Source organism: Seriola aureovittata, chromosome 6, assembly GCF_021018895.1.
Source record: "Seriola aureovittata isolate HTS-2021-v1 ecotype China chromosome 6, ASM2101889v1, whole genome shotgun sequence".
In the NCBI taxonomy this organism is placed as follows: Eukaryota; Metazoa; Chordata; class Actinopteri; order Carangiformes; family Carangidae; genus Seriola; species Seriola aureovittata.
This window is the reverse complement of record NC_079369.1, coordinates 13,175,196-13,196,713: the sequence shown is the minus strand read 5'-3', so window position 1 is coordinate 13,196,713 and position 21,518 is coordinate 13,175,196. Positions and strand designations below refer to the sequence as shown.

The 21,518-nt window shown below is 33.8% G+C and overlaps 2 protein-coding genes across 3 annotated transcripts in view; one reads left to right on the top strand and one right to left on the bottom strand.

Annotated features, from left to right (window-relative positions):
* Positions 1–4,364, top strand: part of p3h2 (prolyl 3-hydroxylase 2) — a 57,240-nt gene extending 52,876 nt beyond the window's left edge. Inside the window, exons 8-15 of the mRNA XM_056379187.1 lie at positions 162–253; positions 401–528; positions 705–800; positions 1,018–1,168; positions 1,695–1,812; positions 1,954–2,029; positions 2,246–2,386; positions 2,937–4,364. Of these exons, the coding sequence (XP_056235162.1) occupies positions 162–253; positions 401–528; positions 705–800; positions 1,018–1,168; positions 1,695–1,812; positions 1,954–2,029; positions 2,246–2,386; positions 2,937–3,029 (895 nt within the window). The 3' untranslated portion in view covers positions 3,030–4,364. The remainder of the gene's footprint in view (positions 1–161; positions 254–400; positions 529–704; positions 801–1,017; positions 1,169–1,694; positions 1,813–1,953; positions 2,030–2,245; positions 2,387–2,936) is intronic.
* ccdc181 (coiled-coil domain containing 181) lies at positions 4,105–10,467 on the bottom strand. 2 transcript variants are annotated; one of them, XM_056379190.1, is made up of 6 exons: positions 10,271–10,466; positions 8,760–8,870; positions 7,336–8,331; positions 7,034–7,180; positions 6,016–6,179; positions 4,105–5,162 (listed from the first exon to the last, which is right to left on the bottom strand). In XM_056379190.1, the coding sequence occupies exons 2-6, from the start codon at positions 8,859–8,861 to the stop codon at positions 4,991–4,993; spliced, it is 1,581 nt and encodes a 526-aa protein (XP_056235165.1). In that variant the 5' UTR covers positions 8,862–8,870; positions 10,271–10,466; the 3' UTR covers positions 4,105–4,990. The 2 variants fall into 2 exon arrangements, with proteins under 2 accessions (XP_056235165.1, XP_056235163.1); XM_056379188.1 differs by lacking the exon at positions 8,760–8,870 and having other exon boundaries at positions 10,271–10,467.
* Positions 10,468–21,518: the final 11,051 nt, after the last annotated feature.

Genomic DNA, 21,518 nt, shown 5'->3' with positions numbered 1-21,518 from the left:
CCATATTAACTCAAAGGGGGATAATATGTCAGCATTTTGTTCACAGCTTTGTCTCACTGTCTCCAAGTGGCCAAAAAATTACTTATTGCGAGTTTAAAGATTGAAATCATGATTGCGTCCCCGCACAACAAAAACATGTTTCCTGTTCCCTGCTCTGTCAGGATTCCCTCCGGTACAGACGGATGGATGGAGTATGTTCCCATCTCAGAGAAGAGGAACGTCACTGTTGCTGCTCCACAGAAACTCAATGAAGGTAAATCCTCACTGCCACCAGAGCTGAAGGGGAATGGGGAGTTTAACTGCTATGGTTAAGTCATTAGTGTGCATTTAAATCTTCTCTGCGCACCATAGTTGACATAACATGCTGCATTCTTTAAATGCTGCTCTGTGATCTGTGTAGGTGGCCCCTTGGTGTATGAAAGCGTGCAGCTGGTGCAGAACTCTGCAGCACTGAACGGGACCCAGCGGGTGCTGCTGGATCATGTTATATCTGAGGAAGAGTGTGCAGAGCTCAGGCACCTGGCACATGTAAGGCCATTACACAAAATTAATGAGATGGATTTTAATCACTGGAATTGTGATGAACAACAATAAAACTTGTTGTGTAGGTTTTATTTTGGTTGAAAGCTTTAGCACCTCTTCAGATCTGAGACAGTAAAGTTCAGTGTGTGTACTTGAACTCTGGCTGTGTTCTTGTCCTCCAGGCTGTCACCATGGCAGGAGACGGTTACAGAGGGAGGATGTCTCCACACACTCCCAATGAGAAATTTGAAGGAGCCACTGTGCTTAAAACCCTGCAGGTACACTAACAGCTAAACATAATTTTATTTTTTATTTAATGTTAAAACAAACATACTGTTTAGTATCTCTCACACATTTTGGGCCTGCAGTTGATAATCAGTTGGGGACAAATGCTGGATCTAAAACTTAGTTACTAAGTCATAATTCAATCAAGCTGATCAATTGATTTATTGTTGGACAGCATGTTAGAGTGTCTTTGTTTCCTCCTCCCTGCAGTATGGCTATGAGGGCAGAGTGCCAATGAGGAGCGCTCGCCTCTTCTACGATATCAGTGAGCGAGCGAGACGCATCATTGAGTCCTACTTCCTGCTCAACTCCACCCTGCACTTCTCCTACACACACCTGGTGTGCCGGACGGCCATCACAGGTCACTCACACACAAACACAGACATACTTACCATATGATATGATGTCTTTAACCGATACTCCTAGTGAGGGTGACGGAGAATGAGCTCAGCTGCAAAGTCTTATGTCATTTTTAAATCTATTTTATTGTATCTCATTGTCACTTACTTACTTGATTTGTCCTTTTCTTCTTAGCTTATCAGTCATCTGTGAAGCACTTTGAACTGCACTAACCTGTATGAAAAGTGCTGTACAAATAAAGTTTGATTTATTGATGGTTAAGGAAAGACACTGCTACACTGCAGTGCACCAACAGTATATTTAATAAACGTCCCTGCTATCCTTGATGGTTCACATAAGGATCACATGGTTGGTTCATGGATGGTTCAAATTACACATAATGTATGAGAGGGTAGTGGTGAATAGTTGTAGTATAATAATAATAATAATAATAATAATAATAATATCCAGGAAGGAAAACATTGAAATATTATTTATGTATGTATTTATGCTTTTCTTGCCTTTTGTTGTTGTTTTGCTGTTTTTAGGCCAGCAAGACCACAGGAATGACCTGAGCCATCCCATCCATGCTGACAACTGTCTGCTGGACCCCGAGGCCAATGAATGCTGGAAGGAACCACCAGCATACACATACAGAGACTACAGGTACAGTATGAGGCCACTTAAAAGAAAAAAATATACTTTGCTGCTGCTGTTTTACAGTTTGATATGTATTAATGGTCACTATCAGATCCCTTCATTTAATGTTGAGTCTGTGCTGACCTTTACTTTTCTTTTTCTTTTCAGTGCACTGTTGTATCTGAATGGAGATTTCGAAGGAGGGGAGTTCATATTCACAGAAATGGATGCTAAAACAGTCACAGTAAGCTGGTTCACATTTGCTTCTATATTAGATATTTGAAAATGGCTCTGGTTACTGTAGTTCTGGGCCATTCTGTATGCTTTATATTTATGCAGGTTAATTATCAATTTACTACAGTGACAGTGTATTTTTTAAACAGCCAGGATTTGACCATCTGGCAGGACAAATCAATGCACCAATACCAAAGATAACAGTCATCGCTTTCATCCTCTCCAGGCATCAGTGAAGCCCAGGTGCGGCAGGATGGTGGGTTTCTCATCAGGAGGGGAGAATCCACACGGCGTGAAGGCCGTCACCAGCGGGCAGAGGTGTGCTGTGGCTCTGTGGTTCACCCTGGACCCACTCTTCAGAGAACTGGTAAACGCCTGATGTATTTAAAGTACTTTTGCAGCAGTGTTGGCCCTGAGTAATAGTCATACTCTAAGTTCATCTTAATTTTTATTCCAGTTTTGGCTCAAATACAAGTTGTTGTTATCATTATAGTTTCAACTATTAGTTCTTAATTTTTGTGAGCTATGAAGGGAATTTCCTTTAATCAGACAAGGATTTGCGTACATAATTTCCTTAAGCCGTCAGGGCAGCCTTGTTGATCCATTCAGTCTTCTGGACAAGGCAGCCTTAAATAATCAAAGCTTATCTTTTCAAATCATAAACATGTCAAAGATATTCCCTTGCTATATAAATAAGAGGCCATAGATTCACTGTGTGCCCAAATCAAATTCTAGTGTTAGTTGTGAACACTGGTGAGAGACTTGAAACTGTTATTCCACATCACATTGACTAATTTGAACGGAAGGAATGCCTAAAACTTTTCTCCTTGAAAATCAAACTCATTTTTCCTCTTTATCATTTGCTATTCCAGATGTTCCTTAATTTAATTTCTCCCTCTTTTTTTTTTCTTCCCTAGGAGAGACTGCAGGCGGATGAGGTGATCCAGGCATTGGACACACAGTCTGTGTGGGGACAGGGCCTCAGCATTAACCCTAAAGATGAACTGTAGAAGCAGAAAAAAAACAGCTTTGCCGCCCCCCCCCCCCCCCCCAAAATCAAATCCTTCTATATATTTTAACTATTTATTGAATGACCTTTGGATCAGAACATTTCTATTTTTGTACTGTTTGAAGTGCAAGATCAATAATATTGACATTTTTGTGTTGTATGTTTGTTTTGTTTCATGTTTCTTTACACACCAGTACTTGAGTTTACCTTTGGTTCTTTGTCTTTCCTTCCAGTGACAGCCTCGGGTTAAGAAAAAGTCTGATTCACTTTGTCTTGTTTGTACTTGGTGTTTTCTCTGAAGACTGTTTCTACCTGTTGTCTCACTGAACTGTGAAGAAGCCAAAGAGAAGAACAGCAGACACTGTTCTGCTTTGGGTTTTACTTGTTCTTATTCTGGTCAAAGTATTCAGTGGGCGTAATTCAAAAACACAATGTACACTTATTAAAAAATAGTTTATTTTAATGGTCAGTAGTTCAAGATAACATTAGATTTGATCTTCACAAATGATATTGTTACATATGCTATTATTTTTATTTATTTTTTTTTTTTTTTTTCCGTGCCAGTAATAATTATTTTCAAAGTAGGCAGTGCACTGTTTTTTCTAATTTGGGTATCTCTGAGTCTCAAATAACACTCATTTAAAAAACTCTTTTAAAAAACAAAAAAAACAAAAACAAAGAGATATGTTCGAAATATGCTGAATATTTAATGATCATGCACTCTGTCCTCTGTGTGTCAAGTCTGAAACTGAAAATGTCTTCTGTCACTACTTTGTTCACTTTTCCTTTTGTTGTGATAAATCACTCCTCTCCTTACTGGGCACACAGAGCAGAATACTGGTTTACATGTTCACTGACATGAGGACGTGGTGTGTGTGTGTGTGTGTGTGTGTGTGTGTGTGTGTGTGTGTGTGTGTGTGTGTGTGTGTTTGTATGTATGTTTTATGTTTTATGTTTTACTTTTATTTATGGGTTTTAATAATAGACAGCTGCAGTTGTAACTGTCTGCATTTAATATGATGAACTTTTATTCATAAAAGATGTCAATCATTCCTGTTTCAAGGAATACATACGTATTTGTTAAGGTCTTTTATTTCTTGATATTTGTGTTGATGATACAGATGATAGGCCGAGTCGTGCACTGTAAATCCAACGGAAAGAGACAAACAAAGAGTAGCTTTGTTTTTCTGCATACATTTAAAATGCTAACCAGAAACTTAATCCTGTCGTTTTATGAGGTTGGCCACTTTTGTTTCACTGATGTTTTATTTTGAAATGCTGTAGCAAACAAAAATGTATGTGTACATGCCTATAAATTAAAAATATTCTAAATCTATATTCAGTTGTGTGTTTTTGTTTTATTTTTTCATGTTTTACTGTTCAGCATAACATTTAACTTCATTCATTCAACTAAAACTGAAAAATGATTTTATTCATATTATTCATAACAGTAGTTTCTTCTTAAAGATATATATTTAATTCCTTTACAGTTACATCAGTTCATGTAACCTCTTACAAAGTAAAGTATCCTTGTATTATATATATATATATGTAACCAAATACTCTCTGATCAAAGGCATACAGTTAGAAATGGTTCTGCCCTTGTATTTAAGCTGCACATCACTGCAGTTTGTTAAGAGCTCCATTTAAATTAAAGTGCACCTGCCTGTAAATACAGCAAAAAAAAAATCATTCACCTATCACACATATTTTTCACACTGAGTAGAGGTCACTGCGGTAAGCTGTTTTTAAGAAATGTGCTTTAACAGCAAATAAATAGAAAGGTTAAAACAAAACCCTAGCAACAACTACAGACAGAATAATGTATGTATTATGTTTCACACCAATTCTTGTGTTGTCCAGACTGTAATTAAATGAACAGATCTGTAGCATCTGAATGGAATCTAATCCAGTTTCAGGTGATGCTGTGTGAACTCAGCGGTCATGGTGGGTGTGTGCGGTTCAGAAGCGGTAGGCCAGCTGCTCTGTGAATCTGAATGGCTTGGTTTCATTGACAGTACACAGTAGGTCCCGCATGCGTCTCGCTCGCCGCTCCTCCAGCACTAACCTGCGGGAGCGTTCTCGAGCCGCCTGCTGCTCTGCTCGCTTCTCCGCCCGCTTTCGCCTCACCCACCTGAGGACGAAGAATGTTAGAACAAATGGTTTTGATACCAAATTTAATGTTAGAATATAAAGTGAAGTATTGCCAGATCACATTGAATACCTGGGCACAGAAATGTAAAAGCCCACTTTTAGTATAAGTATTCAGTATTTATACAAAATCATTAAACGAAAACCATAAGATATTCCACATCTTCTTAAAGGAGAGCTATTCTATACTGGTTGAAACTGCTTTACTAATTTCACTGTATTTAAATGAAATATTACTGTAGCTTCAGTATGCTGTGCAGCTTTAATGTCATATATTTAATATTAAAAAAGGATCACATCAAGATCAAGAGTAAAAAACATTTTCAGGACCCTCTACTTTTAGTTGGTCTTTATGATCAACTACTACTACAAGCGGTCACTTCAAACAGAGCCTCCAGCCCCGAGGCCCTGTGGACCTTTGGGCCCTGAGCCTGTGACCAGTGGGTCATTTCAGTAATTTCTGTAAGTACTCTCTCCTCCTACACTTGCTGGGATTTTTTGCCTGCTCACTGAATGAGGACAGTAGGTGCTACTACCAGCAACTGAGCAACAAGTGACCTTTATGTAAGCTGCAATTTCAACTGAATACCAACAGAGGTCAGGAAAGATGAGTCTCCTCAGTGCAATGTGTAATTATTTGAGTGGTTGAGGTAAAAAATGCCAGATGATAAATCGTGATGTTATTTGATTTGAAAGGGTTAAAAGGTTACTTCATAATTAGTTGAAAATGTCAAAACAATAATGTAATAATGGTTATGTAATTCATCAAAAAAAATCTAAGGGTTTATTACTACAGGCCTTGAATGAAAAAGCCAAAAGGATAAGAATTAACTCACAGTTTGAAGGCACGTTCACACTCCTCGCGGCTGCGTAAGAAATAACCACTGTCCTCCTCGAGCTTCTTCAGCTCCACCAGCTGTCTCTCTTTCTGCTGCTGGTCCTGCTTCCTCTGAAGCCACAACCTGAAGGCCTCCTCCGAGTCACTCTGTGAAGAGTCTCTCTGTGTGAAGAAGTAGAAATGAATGCAGTTAGCTAATAAAATTCAAACGACAGTAAACATTCATAATGCAATGTTTTGAATGGCTCTGATTAGTGTTATAAATTGCTTTTCCTTAAATTTTATGTGAGTGAGGTTTGAGTCTGTAGGATTGCTGGTCTGTTTACGATAGCACAGACACCAAGTTCTTCTTCTTCTGGGTATAACAAATAAACCATTGTCAGTACCCCAGATAAAACTATCTCTGCAGAGGTTTCTTTTCCTTACCTGTATTGTAATAAATACAGTAAAAAAGTGTTTTTAATCATATATGTTTTTGTGCACTCTGTATGGAATATATAAAATGCTGTGTTATATAAGCCAGGTACAGAGTGGTTGAAAATGTAATGGTTAACTTTAAAATATTGTGGATAATATTTTTATTTCTGTTTTGTAACAATAGGTTGACAGTTAAATGTTGTGCACCCTCTAAAATCAGAATACAGCACATCTTGGTACCTAAATAAATTCTGTATTATTATCTTATCTTATGAATATCTATGTTTTCACTTTGATATTCTGAATCAAGGCTTCACTCCTGTAGGTTATAGAACTTGAGGCCTAGTGCTTGTTAAATAGAAAACAAATTAAATTACACTAGTGACAGGAACCTGAGAGGATAGTGGCTGACTAATCAATACAAATAATTACTAATATCTAGGAAAAATAAAAATATTCAAATGACCAGCCAGAGAGTTGTAGCCCACATACACTGTTGATGGGCCTACTTCTGAATGTTTGTATAAATATAAACTGGAAAGTTATATAAAGTGTATTTTTGTGTTTTAGTAGGCTGGTGTGCCCCCTCGTAGCCATACCTTAGAATTCATCTTTTCCATCTCCTGAGCTCGTTGGATCCTTCTCTCCTGCTGAAGCTGGTCTCTCTTCCTCATCAGCCAGGCCTTGAACGCCAGCTCGTTCTCCTGCCTCTTCTGCTCCTCCTCCTCACGTTTCATCTGCTCTGCCTGACAAGAGTGATTAAAAACCTGATTTAAGTAATTATCAACTAGTGGAAATATAAATATGATGCATATGCAATTCTGTTATTTGTTGAAAAATGTACTATTTTAGTTGTACAGAATTTACAAACTACTGATCAACTGTATCACTTCTTTCCTACCTCTCTAGCCAGCTTTTCCTTCCTTTCCTGAATCCTGTTCAGCAGCTCTTTCTGTTGGGAGGAGAGGGTGTAGGTGGTCTGGAAGGGCGTCCCAGTAGCTGACTGCACCCGCCGCTTGCTGCCTCTCATTTGGCTCCCTCTCTGGCTGTGGCTGGCTGAGCTGGGCCTGCTCTTGGGCTGCAATGGAGGTCTGGGGGCCCGGAGGTGATCAAAGTCCTGCTGGAAGGGGGAAGAGCCGGCACGAGAACGAGGAGAGGAGGAAGAGGAAGAACTGTGGATCTTACTGGAGCTCACAGTCTGTGGGGACGAGCGGGAGTAGTCGTTGTAGTTGTTTGTGATAGGAGGGAGAAGTCCTTGACTCTCCACCTCTTTCAAGCTGACCAGGTCAAACTTTCCATCTTTTTCTACAAGGACTCTGCCCTCCTTTACCTCCTGCCCTCCATAACTGCTCTCCCCAGCCCTGCCAGATCCTCCAGATCCTACTCTTTCCTCCCGCAAGGAAAGCTTTAGCTCAGAGAGCTTCCCTGACACTTCAGTCTCTACCTCTGTATCCTTTGCTCTATCCTTGTTCTCGTTTCCCCCTTCCACCTCACTGCTTTTGCCAAACTGCAGCGGGGGCACCACCAGGTCCACCAGCGTCTCTTTAAAATGCAGGCGCCTGCGCCTCGTCATATCTGGAGCTTCCTGGTCCTGCAGCTCCCGGTTTGCCTGCTGGATCTTATCCAGAATGTACTTCTTCTCCTCATCTGTCTGGTCATCCATCCCTGGAGGAGGTGGGACTATAGGTGATGACTTATTTGGGCTGTCTCTGTCAGAGTCATACTCCAAGGGCTCCATAGGTGAAGGCCACCTCTCTTCATCTTCCTCTAACTCCTCTGTTTTGTTGCCTTTCTTCTCCTCTTTGTAGCTTCTCTCCTTTCGTTTCATTCTTTGCTGTTTCTCATCCTCCTCCAGTTCTTTGTCAATGTCTGCCTCAATGTCATCGTAGTCAGGACCCTGTGGGGTGGAAAAGGAAGAGGCACACTACATTCATTGTTTGGATGTAAATGAATGAGCAGCATCAATACCTAGCAGGTAATAGGTGTGCTAGTGTGATAACAGCCATGTGTAAGTATGTTCATCAATATTGCATCCAGCAGTGGCACAGTGAAAGTATGTCACTGTATGTCAACAGAGCAGGTTTCACATGCAAATAGTGAGATGTGCCAGGTCAGGTAACTCAACACTATTCACTGTCACACTTTCACAGAGCAGGGTCAGGGACCCATTCATCGCCCAGCCTGCAGTAAGTAGATCAAATAAAACAAAGAAGCAGGGTGATAAAAAAAAAAAAAAAAACAGAGTGAAAGCAGAAAGAAGAGATCGAATCAGTCTGCCCAGTGGTCTCATATAAATCGTAATTTGCACAGTGAGGCCTGACTTACCTGGTCCTCACTCCGGCCTTCCTCACTGATCAGCCAGTCCAGATCCTTCTCAAAGTCATCCTCATACTCCTCCTGGGACCTTGTGCAAACCACCTCACTCATAATCTACCACTGGGAGAAGATCAGAGTAATGTAGGTATGATTTTTGCCACACTAGCTGCTAGACCTAAGAAAAGTCACAACAGCCACTCAGTCCTAAACCAGATCTACTGGCCAGAAAAGTTCTGGATCTTGTTTTCTCTAACATAGAGCAAGTAGAGCCACAAACTCACATTTTTTGTATGTATCTGGTAGATATGTTTTCGTCATTCAAACCATTCAGCCACTCTGGTTAAAATCAAGGAATTGAACATTCAGTCCAAGGTGTGTAGTCTTTTATTGTCTGGTTTATCTAATGACAACCTTGACATCTTGGTATATCCAGAAGTATAGCACTGACTTCAAATTCCACCAATCAAGTCTTATTGTGTCTTCTGTGATGATGTTTAAACAAATGTACCTACATAAAAAACTGTGCCATGAATTTTATTGTTGAGGTGCATGATATAGTAAATAGCCAACTATAAAACAGTAGTTACAATAAATACTTTTAAGTAAATTTAACTGAAATTGATCAGCACTTTGATGTACACATATATATTGTATTACATTGTGGTGACCACAGTCCCTAGTTGTTTACCACTCCAATGTGACCTAATTTAATCAAAGTGTGAACAGCCCAGAGAGGTAAACATATCTGGTACTGTCTACCTGTGAGTACAGTCACTGATGTATGTGGGATGAGTGGCAGTGTTGGATATCCTATGACCTGTGTAACTGAGAATCTAAACTGACAGACAGTAAACACTCTGCAGCACAGCGAAGGCCAGCATGTCCCATCACGTTCTCTCTAAATGGATTATCAAAATAGTATGACATAAACCAAATTTCAAGGCAAATATTTTGCAAAAATTATGCTTTTAGTTTAGTTATTGTGTTACAGAGCATTGAAGAACAGTTGAATTTTTTCATCACTGTGACACCAATTGCATTCAGTCCAACTATAGATGGGGCTAATTTATGTAAGCTAAAGTAAAATCACATAAACTCATCCATTAATAGCAGCCCCACCACACCACAGTTTGTTTATGGGTTAACTGTGCGCTTGGTTGCCACCTAGTGGACCACAATCAGTACTGTAGGGTGGACAATAAACTATTATGCTTGTTTTTTGTCACACATATTCCCTATCTGCTTTCACGTAGGTTATGCTTACTGTAGTTTTTCTATCTGCATTTCTGTTGTAACAACCAGTTAAACTGGCTGCAAGGCAGGATGTAACACAAGAAGATTGTGTAATCCTATTTATTTTTATACCTCTGTGGTTTATAAAAATAAACAAGACAGAAATGATAAATAGGACAGTGAACTGTGGAGCAGAGTCTACGCCTATATGACTCATATAAATCAAAGTTTTGTCTATTTGGAATAGATAGCAGTAAAAACTGAGGCACCAAGGCTGTTAAACTCACCACCAGCTGTTCCCTGCGTAGTACTCCTGTTAAGTTAAAAGCGGCGAAAGACGACATCCAGCCGGGTTGTATGGTGACTATTTCTCCATCTAACTGGCCCACATAGTGCTTGGCAGTCTGCGAAACAACACTTGAGCACATAATCTGCTTCTACTCCCTCTGCAGCCCTAAAAGGTTTAATGGACCCGTCGTCATAGAGACCTACAACACGCTTTACTACTTGCGCATGCGCGGTCAGGGAGCAGTACTTTACAGTCCATAAAAATCTCCATATACATACTGTAAACAAAGGTATACACCCAAATACCCTCCTAAGAAAAATCTGGAAGCATCTTTTAAAATGTGATTACAACAATGAAATACTGTCTGTGTATTAATTTTATATATGAATAGTCAGTTATGTCATCATGAGAGAATGAATGTATTATTGATTACAAGGATCACTTTAACTAGTTTTTGTTACTCAATCTATGAAAATAAACCATTAAACTAAAATTGATATGGTCCAAAGAAATGGATCAGATTAGATATACATATTTATGTATATTTGTACAAATATATACAGTATATATATATATTTAAAGATGTTTATAAGGGCTTTACGGTGCATTATACCTCTCTTGCAGGGAGGAAAAGATAAAAGTTGCAGATAAAACAATACAAAAGCTGACAATCCAGCAAAAAACTTTTTTCCAAAATAATTTCTAAGGCATAAAAAGTCACAATAACGTCATAGTATAGTAAGGCATAAAACGTTATGAAAAGGTAATTATATAGTGAGGCATAAAAAGTCATAAAAATGTCATAGTATAGTGAGGCATAAGAAAGTCATAGTATAGTAAGGCTTAAAAGTCATAAAAACGTCATAGTATAATAAGACTCAAAAATATCATAGTATAGTAAGGCATAAAAAGTCATAAAAATGTCATTGTATATTAAGGCATAAAAACGTCATACTATAGTGAGGCATAAAAAGTCATACAAACATTATAGTGCAGTACGACATAAAAAGTCATAAAAATGTCTATATATATTAAGGCAAATCAAACATCATAGTATAGGGAGGCATAAAAGAGGCATACTAAAGGAGGCATTAAAATGTGTAGTAGGGAATAAAAATGTAGTAGGGAATAAAAAGTCACAAAAACGTCATAGTATACTGTGGCATAAAAAGTCATAAAATTGTCATAGTATAGTAAGGCATAAAAACCTCATAGTATATAAAGGCTTAAAAACGACATAATATAGTAAGGCATAAAAACGACATATTATAGGATGGCAAAAAAAGTGAAAAAACGACATAGTATAATAAAGCATAAAAACATCAAAACACGTCATTGAATAGTAAAATATGAAGACTTCATAGGATAGTGAGGCCTTGAAAGTGAAAAAAACAACATACAGTAGTATAGTATGGCAAAAAAAGTGAAAAAAACGACATAGTATAATAAGTCATAAAAACATCAAAAAACTTCATAGAATATTACGATATGAAGACATCACAGTATAATAAGGCGTTAAAAGTGAAAAAAAATGACAGTATAATAGTAAGGCGTTAAAAGTGAAAAAGCAACATAGTATAATAAGTCATAAAAACATCAAAAAAGGTCATAGAATATTAAGATATGAAGATATTATAGTATAGTAAGGCATTAAAAGTGAAAAAACAATATAGTATAATATGGCAAAAAAAATGGAAAACGACATAGTATAGTATTGCAAAAAAAGTGAAAAAACGACATAGTATTATAAGTCATAAAAACATCAAAAAACGTCGCAGAATATTGAGATATGAAGACATTATAGTATAGATAGGCCTTAAAAGTGAAAAAAACAACATAGTATAGTATGGCAAAAAAGTGAAAAAAACAACATAGTATAGTATGGCAAAAAAATTAAAAAAACGACATAGTATAGTATTGCAAAAAAAGTGAAAAAACGACATAGTATTATAACTCATAAAAACATCAAAAAACGTCACAGAATATTGAAATATGAAGACATTATGGTATAGTTAGGCCTTAAAAGTGAAAAAAACGACATAGTATAGTATGGCAAAAAAGTGAAAAAAACAACATAGTATAGTATGGAAAAAAAAGTGAAAAAACAACATATTATACTAAGGCATAAAAACATCAAAAGACGTCATTGAATAGTAAGATATGAAGACGTCATAGTATAGTTAGGCCTTAAAAGTGAAAAAAACGACATAGTATAGTATGGCAAAAAAGTGAAAAAAACAACATAGTTTATAACTCATAAAAACATCAAAAAACGTCACAGAATATTGAAATATGAAGACATTATAGTATAGTTAGGCCTTAAAAGTGAAAAAAACCACATAGTATAGTATGGCAAAAAAAAGTGAAAAAACGACATAGTATAGTGTGGAAAAAAAAGTGAAAAAACAACATATTATACTAAGGCATAAAAACATCAAAAGACGTCATTGAATAGTAAGATATGAAGACGTCATAGTATAGTTAGGCCTTAAAAGTGAAAAAAACGACATAGTATAGTATGGCAAAAAAGTGAAAAAAACAACATAGTATAGTATGGCAGAAAAATGAAAAAAACAACATAGTTTATAACTCATAAAAACATCAAAAAACGTCACAGAATATTGAAATATGAAGACATTATAGTATAGTTAGGCCTTAAAAGTGAAAAAAAACCACATAGTATAGTATGGCAAAAAAAAGTGAAAAAAAACATAGTATTAAAGTATAGATAGGCCTTTTTTTCACTTTTTTTGCCACACTATACTATGTCGTTTTTTCACTTTTTTTTGCCATACTATACTATGTGGTTTTTTTCACTTTTAAGGCCTAACTATATTATGACGTCTTCATATCTACTATTCAATGACGTTTTTTTATGTTTTTATGCCTTACTATATGATGTTCTTTTTTCACTTGTTTTTGCCATACTACACTATGTCGTTTTTTCACTTTTTTTGGCATACTATACTATGTTGTTTTTTTCACTTTCTTACCATACTATACTATGTCGTTTTTTCACTTTTAAGGCCTATCTATACTATAATGTCTCCATATCTCAATATTCTGAAATTTTTTGATGTTTTTATGACTTATAATACTATGTCGTTTTTTCACTTTTTTTGCCATACTATACTATGTTGTTTTTTCACTTTTAACGCCTTACTATACTATAATATCTTCATATCTTAATATTCTGTGACGTTTTTTGATGTTTTTATGACTTAGTATACTATGTTGTTTTTTCACTTTTTTTGCCATACTATACTATGTGGTTTTTTTCACTTTTTTTTGCCGTACTATACTATGTGGTTTTTTTCACTTTTAAGGCCTAACTATACTATAATGTCTTCATATTTCAATATTCTATGACATTTTTTGATGTTTTTATGAGTTATAAACTATGTTGTTTTTTCACTTTTTTTGCCATACTATACTATGTCGTTTTTTTCACTTTTAAGGCCTATCTATACTATGACGTCTTCATATCTCAATATTCTATGACATTCTTTGATGTTTTTATGACTTATAATACTATGTCGTTTGTTCACTTTTTTTGCCATACTATACTGTCATTTTTTCATTTTTTTTGCCATACTATGCTATGTTGTTTTTTCACTTTTAACGCCTTACTATACTATAATATCTTCATATCTTAATATTCTGTGACGTTTTTTGATGTTTTTATGAGTTATAATACTATGTCGTTTTTTCACTTTTTTTTCCATACTATACTATGTTGTTTTTTTCACTTTTTTGCCATACTATACTATGTCGTTTTTTTCACATTTAAGGCCTATCTATACTATAATGTCTTCATATTTCAATATTCTGTGACATTTTATGATGTTTTTATGACTTATAGTACTATGTTGTTTTTTCACTTTTTTTGCCATACTATACTATGTTGTTTTTTTCACTTTTTTGCCATACTATACTATGTAGTTTTTTTCACTTTTAAGGCCTATCTACACTATAATGTCTTCATGTTTCAATATTCTGTGACATTTTTTGATGTTTTTATGACTTATAATACTATGTTGTTTTTTTCACTTTTTTTGCCACACTATACTATGTCGTTTTTTCACTTTTTTTTGCCATACTATACTATGTGGTTTTTTTCACTTTTAAGGCCTAACTATACTATGACGTCTTCATATCTTACTATTCAATGACGTTTTTTTATGTTTTTATGCCTTACTATATGATGTTCTTTTTTCACTTGTTTTTGCCATACTACACTATGTCGTTTTTTCACTTTTTTTGGCATACTATACTATGTTGTTTTTTTCACTTTCTTACCATACTATACTATGTAGTTTTTTCACTTTTAAGGCCTATCTATACTATAATGTCTCCATATCTCAATATTCTGAAATTTTTTGATGTTTTTATGACTTATAATACTATGTCGTTTTTTCACTTTTTTTGCCATACTATACTATGTTGTTTTTTCACTTTTAAGGCCTAACTATACTATGACGTCTTCATATCTTACTATTCAATGACGTTTTTTGATGTTTTTATGACTTAGTATACTATGTTGTTTTTTCACTTTTTTTGCCATACTATACTATGTGGTTTTTTTCACTTTTTTTTGCCGTACTATACTATGTGGTTTTTTTCACTTTTAAGGCCTAACTATACTATAATGTCTTCATATTTCAATATTCTATGACATTTTTTGATGTTTTTATGAGTTATAAACTATGTTGTTTTTTCACTTTTTTTGCCATACTATACTATGTCGTTTTTTCACTTTTTTTTGCCCCATACTATACTATGTCGTTTTTTTCACTTTTAAGGCCTATCTATACTATAATGTCTTCATATTTCAATATTCTGTGACATTTTTTTTGTTTTTATGACTTAGTATACTATGTTGTTTTTTCACTTTTTTTGCCATACTATACTATGTGGTTTTTTTCACTTTTTTTTGCCGTACTATACTATGTGGTTTTTTTCACTTTTAAGGCCTAACTATACTATAATGTCTTCATATTTCAATATTCTATGACATTTTTTGATGTTTTTATGAGTTATAAACTATGTTGTTTTTTCACTTTTTTTGCCATACTATACTGTCATTTTTTCATTTTTTTTGCCATACTATGCTATGTTGTTTTTTCACTTTTAACGCCTTACTATACTATAATATCTTCATATCTTAATATTCTGTGACGTTTTTTGATGTTTTTATGAGTTATAATACTATGTCGTTTTTTCACTTTTTTTTTGCCATACTATACTATGTAGTTTTTTTCACTTTTAAGGCCTAACTATACTATGACGTCTTCATATCTTACTATTCAATGACGTTTTTTGATGTTTTTATGCCTTAGTATACTATGTTATTTTTTCACTTTTTTTGCCATTTTATACTTTGTCGTTTTTTTCACTTTTTTCGCCATACTATATTATGTTGTTTTTTCACTTTTTTTGCCATACTATACTATGTCGTTTCTTTCACTTTTAAGGCCTATTTATACTATAATGTCTTCATATTTCAATATTCTGTGACATTTTTTTATGTTTTTATGACTTATAATACTATGTTGTTTTTTTCACTTTTTTTGCCACACTATACTATGTCGTTTTTTCACTTTTTTTTGCCATACTATACTATGTAGTTTTTTCACTTTTAAGGCCCTACTATACTATAATATCTTCGTCTCTTAATATTCTATGACCTTTTTTGATGTTTTTATGACTTATTATACTATTTCGTTTTTTCACTTTTTTTGCCATACATACTTTGTCGTTTTTTTTCACTTTTAAGGCCTATCTATACTATAATGTCTTCATATCTCAATAATCAATGACGGTTTTTGATGTTTTTATGACTTATAATAGTATATCATTTTTTAACTTTTTTTTGCCATACTATAATATGTCGTTTTTTTCATTTTTTTTGCCATACTATACTATGTCGTTTTTTCACTTTTAATGCCTTACTATACTATTTCATTTTTTTCACTTTTAAGGCCTATCTATACTATAATGTCTTCATATCTCAATATTCTATGACGGTTTTTGATGTTTTTATGACTTAAAATAGTATATTGTTTTTTCACTTTTTTTGCCATACTATACTATGTCGTTTTTTCACTTTTAACGCCTTACTATACTATGTCGTTTTTTTTCACTTTTAAGGCCTATCTATACTATAATGTCTTCATATTTCAATATTCTGTGACATTTTATGATGTTTTTATGACTTATAATACTATGTTGTTTTTTCACTTTTTTGCCATACTATACTATGTGGTTTTTTTCACACATAGTATAGTATGGCAAAAAAAGTGAAAAAACCACATAGTATAGTATGGCAAAAAAATGAAAAAAACGGCATAGTATTAATACTCATAAAAACATAATAAAATGTCACAGAATATTGAAATATGAAGACTTTATAGTATAGTTAGGCCTTAAAAGTGAAAAAAACCACATAGTATAGTATGGCAAAAAAGTGAAAAAAACAACATAGTATAGTATGGAAAAAAAAGTGAAAAAACAACATATTATACTAAGGCATAAAAACATCAAAAGACGTCATTGAATAGTAAGATATGAAGACGTCATAGTATAGTTAGGCCTTAAAAGTGAAAAAAACGACATAGTATAGTATGGCAAAAAAGTGAAAAAAACAACATAGTTTATAACTCATAAAAACATCAAAAAACGTCACAGAATATTGAAATATGAAGACATTATAGTATAGTTAGGCCTTAAAAGTGAAAAAAACCACATAGTATAGTATGGCAAAAAAGTGAAAAAAACAACATAGTATAGTATGGAAAAAAAAGTGAAAAAACAACATATTATACTAAGGCATAAAAACATCAAAAGACGTCATTGAATAGTAAGATATGAAGACGTCATAGTATAGTTAGGCCTTAAAAGTGAAAAAAACGACATAGTATAGTATGGCAAAAAAGTGAAAAAAACAACATAGTATAGTATGGCAGAAAAATGAAAAAAACAACATAGTTTATAACTCATAAAAACATCAAAAAACGTCACAGAATATTGAAATATGAAGACATTATAGTATAGTTAGGCCTTAAAAGTGAAAAAAAACCACATAGTATAGTATGCCAAAAAAAGTGAAAAAAAACGACACAGTATAATAAGGCATAAAAACATCAAAAAACGTCATTGAATAGTAAGATATGAAGACGTCATAGTATAGTTAAGCCTTAAAAGTGAAAAAAACCACATAGTATAGTTTTGCAAAAAAAAGTGAAAAAACAACATAGTTTATAACTCATAAAAACATAATAAAATGTCACAGAATATTGAAATATGAAGACATTATAGTATAGATAGGCCTTAAAAGTGAAAAGAACTACATACTATAGTATGGCAAAAAAGTGAAAAAAACAACATATTATACTAAGGCATAAAAACATCAAAAGACGTCATTGAATAGTAAGATATGAAGACGTCATAGTATAGTTAGGCCTTAAAAGTGAAAAAAACCACATAGTATAGTATGGCAAAAAAGTGAAAAAAACAACATAGTATAGTATGGCAAAAAAAGTGAAAAAACAACATAGTATTATAAGTCATAAAAACATCATAAAATGTCACAGAATATTGAAATATGAAGACATTATAGTATAGATAGGCCTTAAAAGTGAAAAAAACGACATAGTATAGTATGGCAAAAAAGTGAAAAAAACAACATAGTATAGTATGGCAAAAAAAGTGAAAAAACAACATAGTATTATAAGTCATAAAAACATCATAAAATGTCACAGAATATTGAAATATGAAGACATTATAGTATAGATAGGCCTTAAAAGTGAAAAAAAACGACATAGTATAGTATGGCAAAAAAGTGAAAAAAACAACATAGTATAGTATGGCAAAAAAAGTGAAAAAACAACATATTATACTAAGGCATAAAAACATCAAAAAACGTCATTGAATAGTAAGATATGAAGACGTCATAGTATAATGAGGCCTTAAAAGTGAAAAAACGACATAGTATAGTATGGCAAAAAAAGTGGAAAAAACAACATAGTATACTAAGGCATAAAAACATCAAAAAACGTCATTGAATAGTAAGATATGAAGACGTCATAGTATAGTTAGGCCTTAAAAGTGAAAAAAATGACATAGTATAGTATGGCAAAAAAAGTGAAAAAACAACATAGTATACTAAGGCATAAAAACATCAAAAAACGTCATTGAATAGTAAGATATGAAGACGTCATAGTATAATGAGGCCTTAAAAGTGAAAAAACGACATAGTATAGTATGGCAAAAAAAGTGGAAAAAACAACATAGTATACTAAGGCATAAAAACATCAAAAAACGTCATTGAATAGTAAGATATGAAGACGTCATAGTGTAATTAGTCTTTAAAAGTGAAAAAAACAACATGGTATAGTATGGAATAAAAAAGTGAAAAAAACAACATAGTATAATAAGGCATAAAAACATCCATCCATTTTCTACCGCTTATCCTCTAGTAGGGTCGCGGGGGGGCTGGAGCCTATCCCAGCATCTTTTCAGGCGAGTGGCGGGGTACACCCTGGACAGGTCGCCAGTCCATCGCAGGGCAAACACATAGAGACAGACAACCATTCACACTAACAGCCACACCTATGGTCAATTTAGAGTATCCAATTAGCCTAGTCCCCATTTTGCATGTCTTTGGACTGTGGGAGGAAGTCGAAGTACCCGGAGAGAACCCACACTGGCACGGGGAGAACATGCAAACTCCACACAGAAAGATCCCACGGCCGAGCCAGGACTCGAACCCGGAACCTTCTTGCTGTGAGGCGACAGCGCTAACCACAGCGCATAGAAACATCAAAAAAAAAAACATAATTGAATAGTAAAATATGAAGACATCATAGTATAGTAAGGAAAAAAAGTGAAAAAACAACATAGTATAATAAGGCATAAAAACATCAAAAAACGTCATAGATTATTAATATATAAAGACGTCACAGTATAGTAAGGCCTTAAAAGTGAAAAAAAACGACATAATATAGTATTGCAAAAAAATGAAAAAAACAACATGGTATAATAAGGCATAAAAATAACAAAAAACACCATAGTATAGTAAGGCATAAAAACCTCATTATTGTAAGGCATAAAAAGTCATCAAAATGTCATAGTATAGTAAGGCATAAAAACCTCATATTATTGTAAGGCATAAAAAGTCATCAAAATGTCATAGTATAGTAAGGCATAAAAACGTCATCATATATTAAGGCATAAAAAGTCACAAAAACGTCATAGTATAGTAAGACATAAAAAGTCATAAAAAAATTTATGTATAGTAAGGCATAATAACGTCAGAGTATATTAAGGCATAATTAATCATAAACACGTCATAGCATAGTAATACATAAACACGTCATAGTATATTAAGGCATAAAAAGTCATAAAAGTAGTATAGTATACACTAAAAAGGCATAAAAATGTCACAGTATATTAAGTCCTAAAAAGTTACAAAATAGTGATATAAAGACATATATAGACATATAAAGTCATACTAGAGTAAGACATAAAAACATCATAGTGTTTAAGGCATAAAAAGTCACAGTATAATAAGGCTTAAAAGAAACCATAGAATCAGAATCAGAGTCAAAATCTAGTTTATTGCCAAGTAGGTTTTCGACATACAAGGATTTTGCTTTGGTGTTTTGTTGCATAACAATAGACATAGTAAGAAAAAAAGAAATATAAACATAGATGAAACAAGCAAGCACTACAGTTGGGATATTTTAAATATAAATTGAAAATTTTAGCAACAGGTTAAAATATTTACAATAAATTTGAAGAAATATTATAGAAATGAACAAATTAAAAGACATACATATACAAAATACAAATATGTACACTTTGTAAAATGACTGGAGGTCGTGCAATAGTTCATGGGGGAGACGTGTAAAAGTTCGCTGGGTTGGGGGGTTGTCAGTGACAGTGAGGGTCTTTAGCCCTGTTAATGAGGCCAAGTACATAAGGGAGGAAGCACAGAAGCACAGAAGCTCATGAAAAGTCATAGTATTGTAAGGCATAACAAGTCATAAAAATATCATAGTATAGTAAGGCATAAAAACGTCATAGCATAGTAAGGCATAAAAAGGCATAAAAACATCATAGTATAATAAGGCATGAAAAGTCATAGTATAATAAGGCATAAAATATCATAGTACAGTAAGGCATAATAGGTCATCATATATTAAGGCATCAAAAGTCGTAAAAACGTCATGGTATAATAAGGCAAAAAAACATCATAGCATAATAAGGCATAAAAAGTCATAGTATAGTAAGACATAAGATGTCATAGTATAGTAAAGCATAAAAAGTCATGAAAACAACATAGTATAGTAAAGCACAAAAAGGCATAAACACATCACAGTATAGTAAGACATAAAAAGTCATACTCAAGTCATAAAAACATCATAGTGTAGTAAGGCATGAAAAGTCATAGTATAGTAAGGCATAAAAGAAACGATAGAATCAGAATAAGAATCAAAATCTGGTTTATTGCCAAGTAGGTTTTCAACATACAAAGATTTTGCTGTGGTGTTTTTTTGCATAACAACAGACATAGTCAGAAGGAAAGAAATATAAACATACATGAAACAAACAAGTACTGCAGGTCAGACATTTTAGATATAAATTGAACATTTTAATAACAGGATTAAATATTTACAATGAAATGTGAAGAAATATTATAAAAAAGAAAAAAAATGTAAATACATAAAATACAAATATGTACACTGCACGAAATGACTGGGGGTTATCCAATAGTTCATGGGGGGGGAGGTGCAAAAGTTTGCTTGGTTGGGGGTTGTCAGTGACAATGAGGGTCTTTAGCTTTGTTAATGAGCCAAGTGCAGTAGGGAAGAAGCTGTTCTTGTGACTAGAGTATGGTAAGTAATGAAAAGTCATAGTAAAGTAAGGCACAAAAAGTGATAAAAACGTTATAGTATAGTCAGACATAAAAACATCATAGTATAGTCAGGCATAAAAAGTCACAAAAAAGTCATAGTATAGTAAGGCATGAAAAGTGATAGAAATGTGATAGTATAGTAAGGCATCAAAAGTAAAAAATAAAAAAATTCATATTATAGTAAAGCATAATAACATCAGAGTATATTCAGGCATAATAAGTTATGAAAACATCATAGTATAGTAAGGCATTAAAAGGCATGAAAAAGTAATAGTATGATAAGCCATTAAAACCTCATAATATAGTGAGGCAGTTTAGTAAAGCATAA

Excerpts from the sequence above, each read along its gene's own strand:
- ccdc181 (XM_056379188.1), bottom strand. The coding sequence starts at position 10,411 with ATGTGCTCAAGTGTTGTTTCGCAGACTGCCAAGCACTATGTGGGCCAG. Across the intron at positions 6,180-7,033 it reads TGGAAAAGATGAATTCTAAG|AGAGACTCTTCACAGAGTGA; the intron begins GTATGGCTACGA and ends TTCTTCACACAG. Across the intron at positions 5,163-6,015 it reads TGTGAACGTGCCTTCAAACT|GTGGGTGAGGCGAAAGCGGG; the intron begins GTGAGTTAATTC and ends CTTCGTCCTCAG.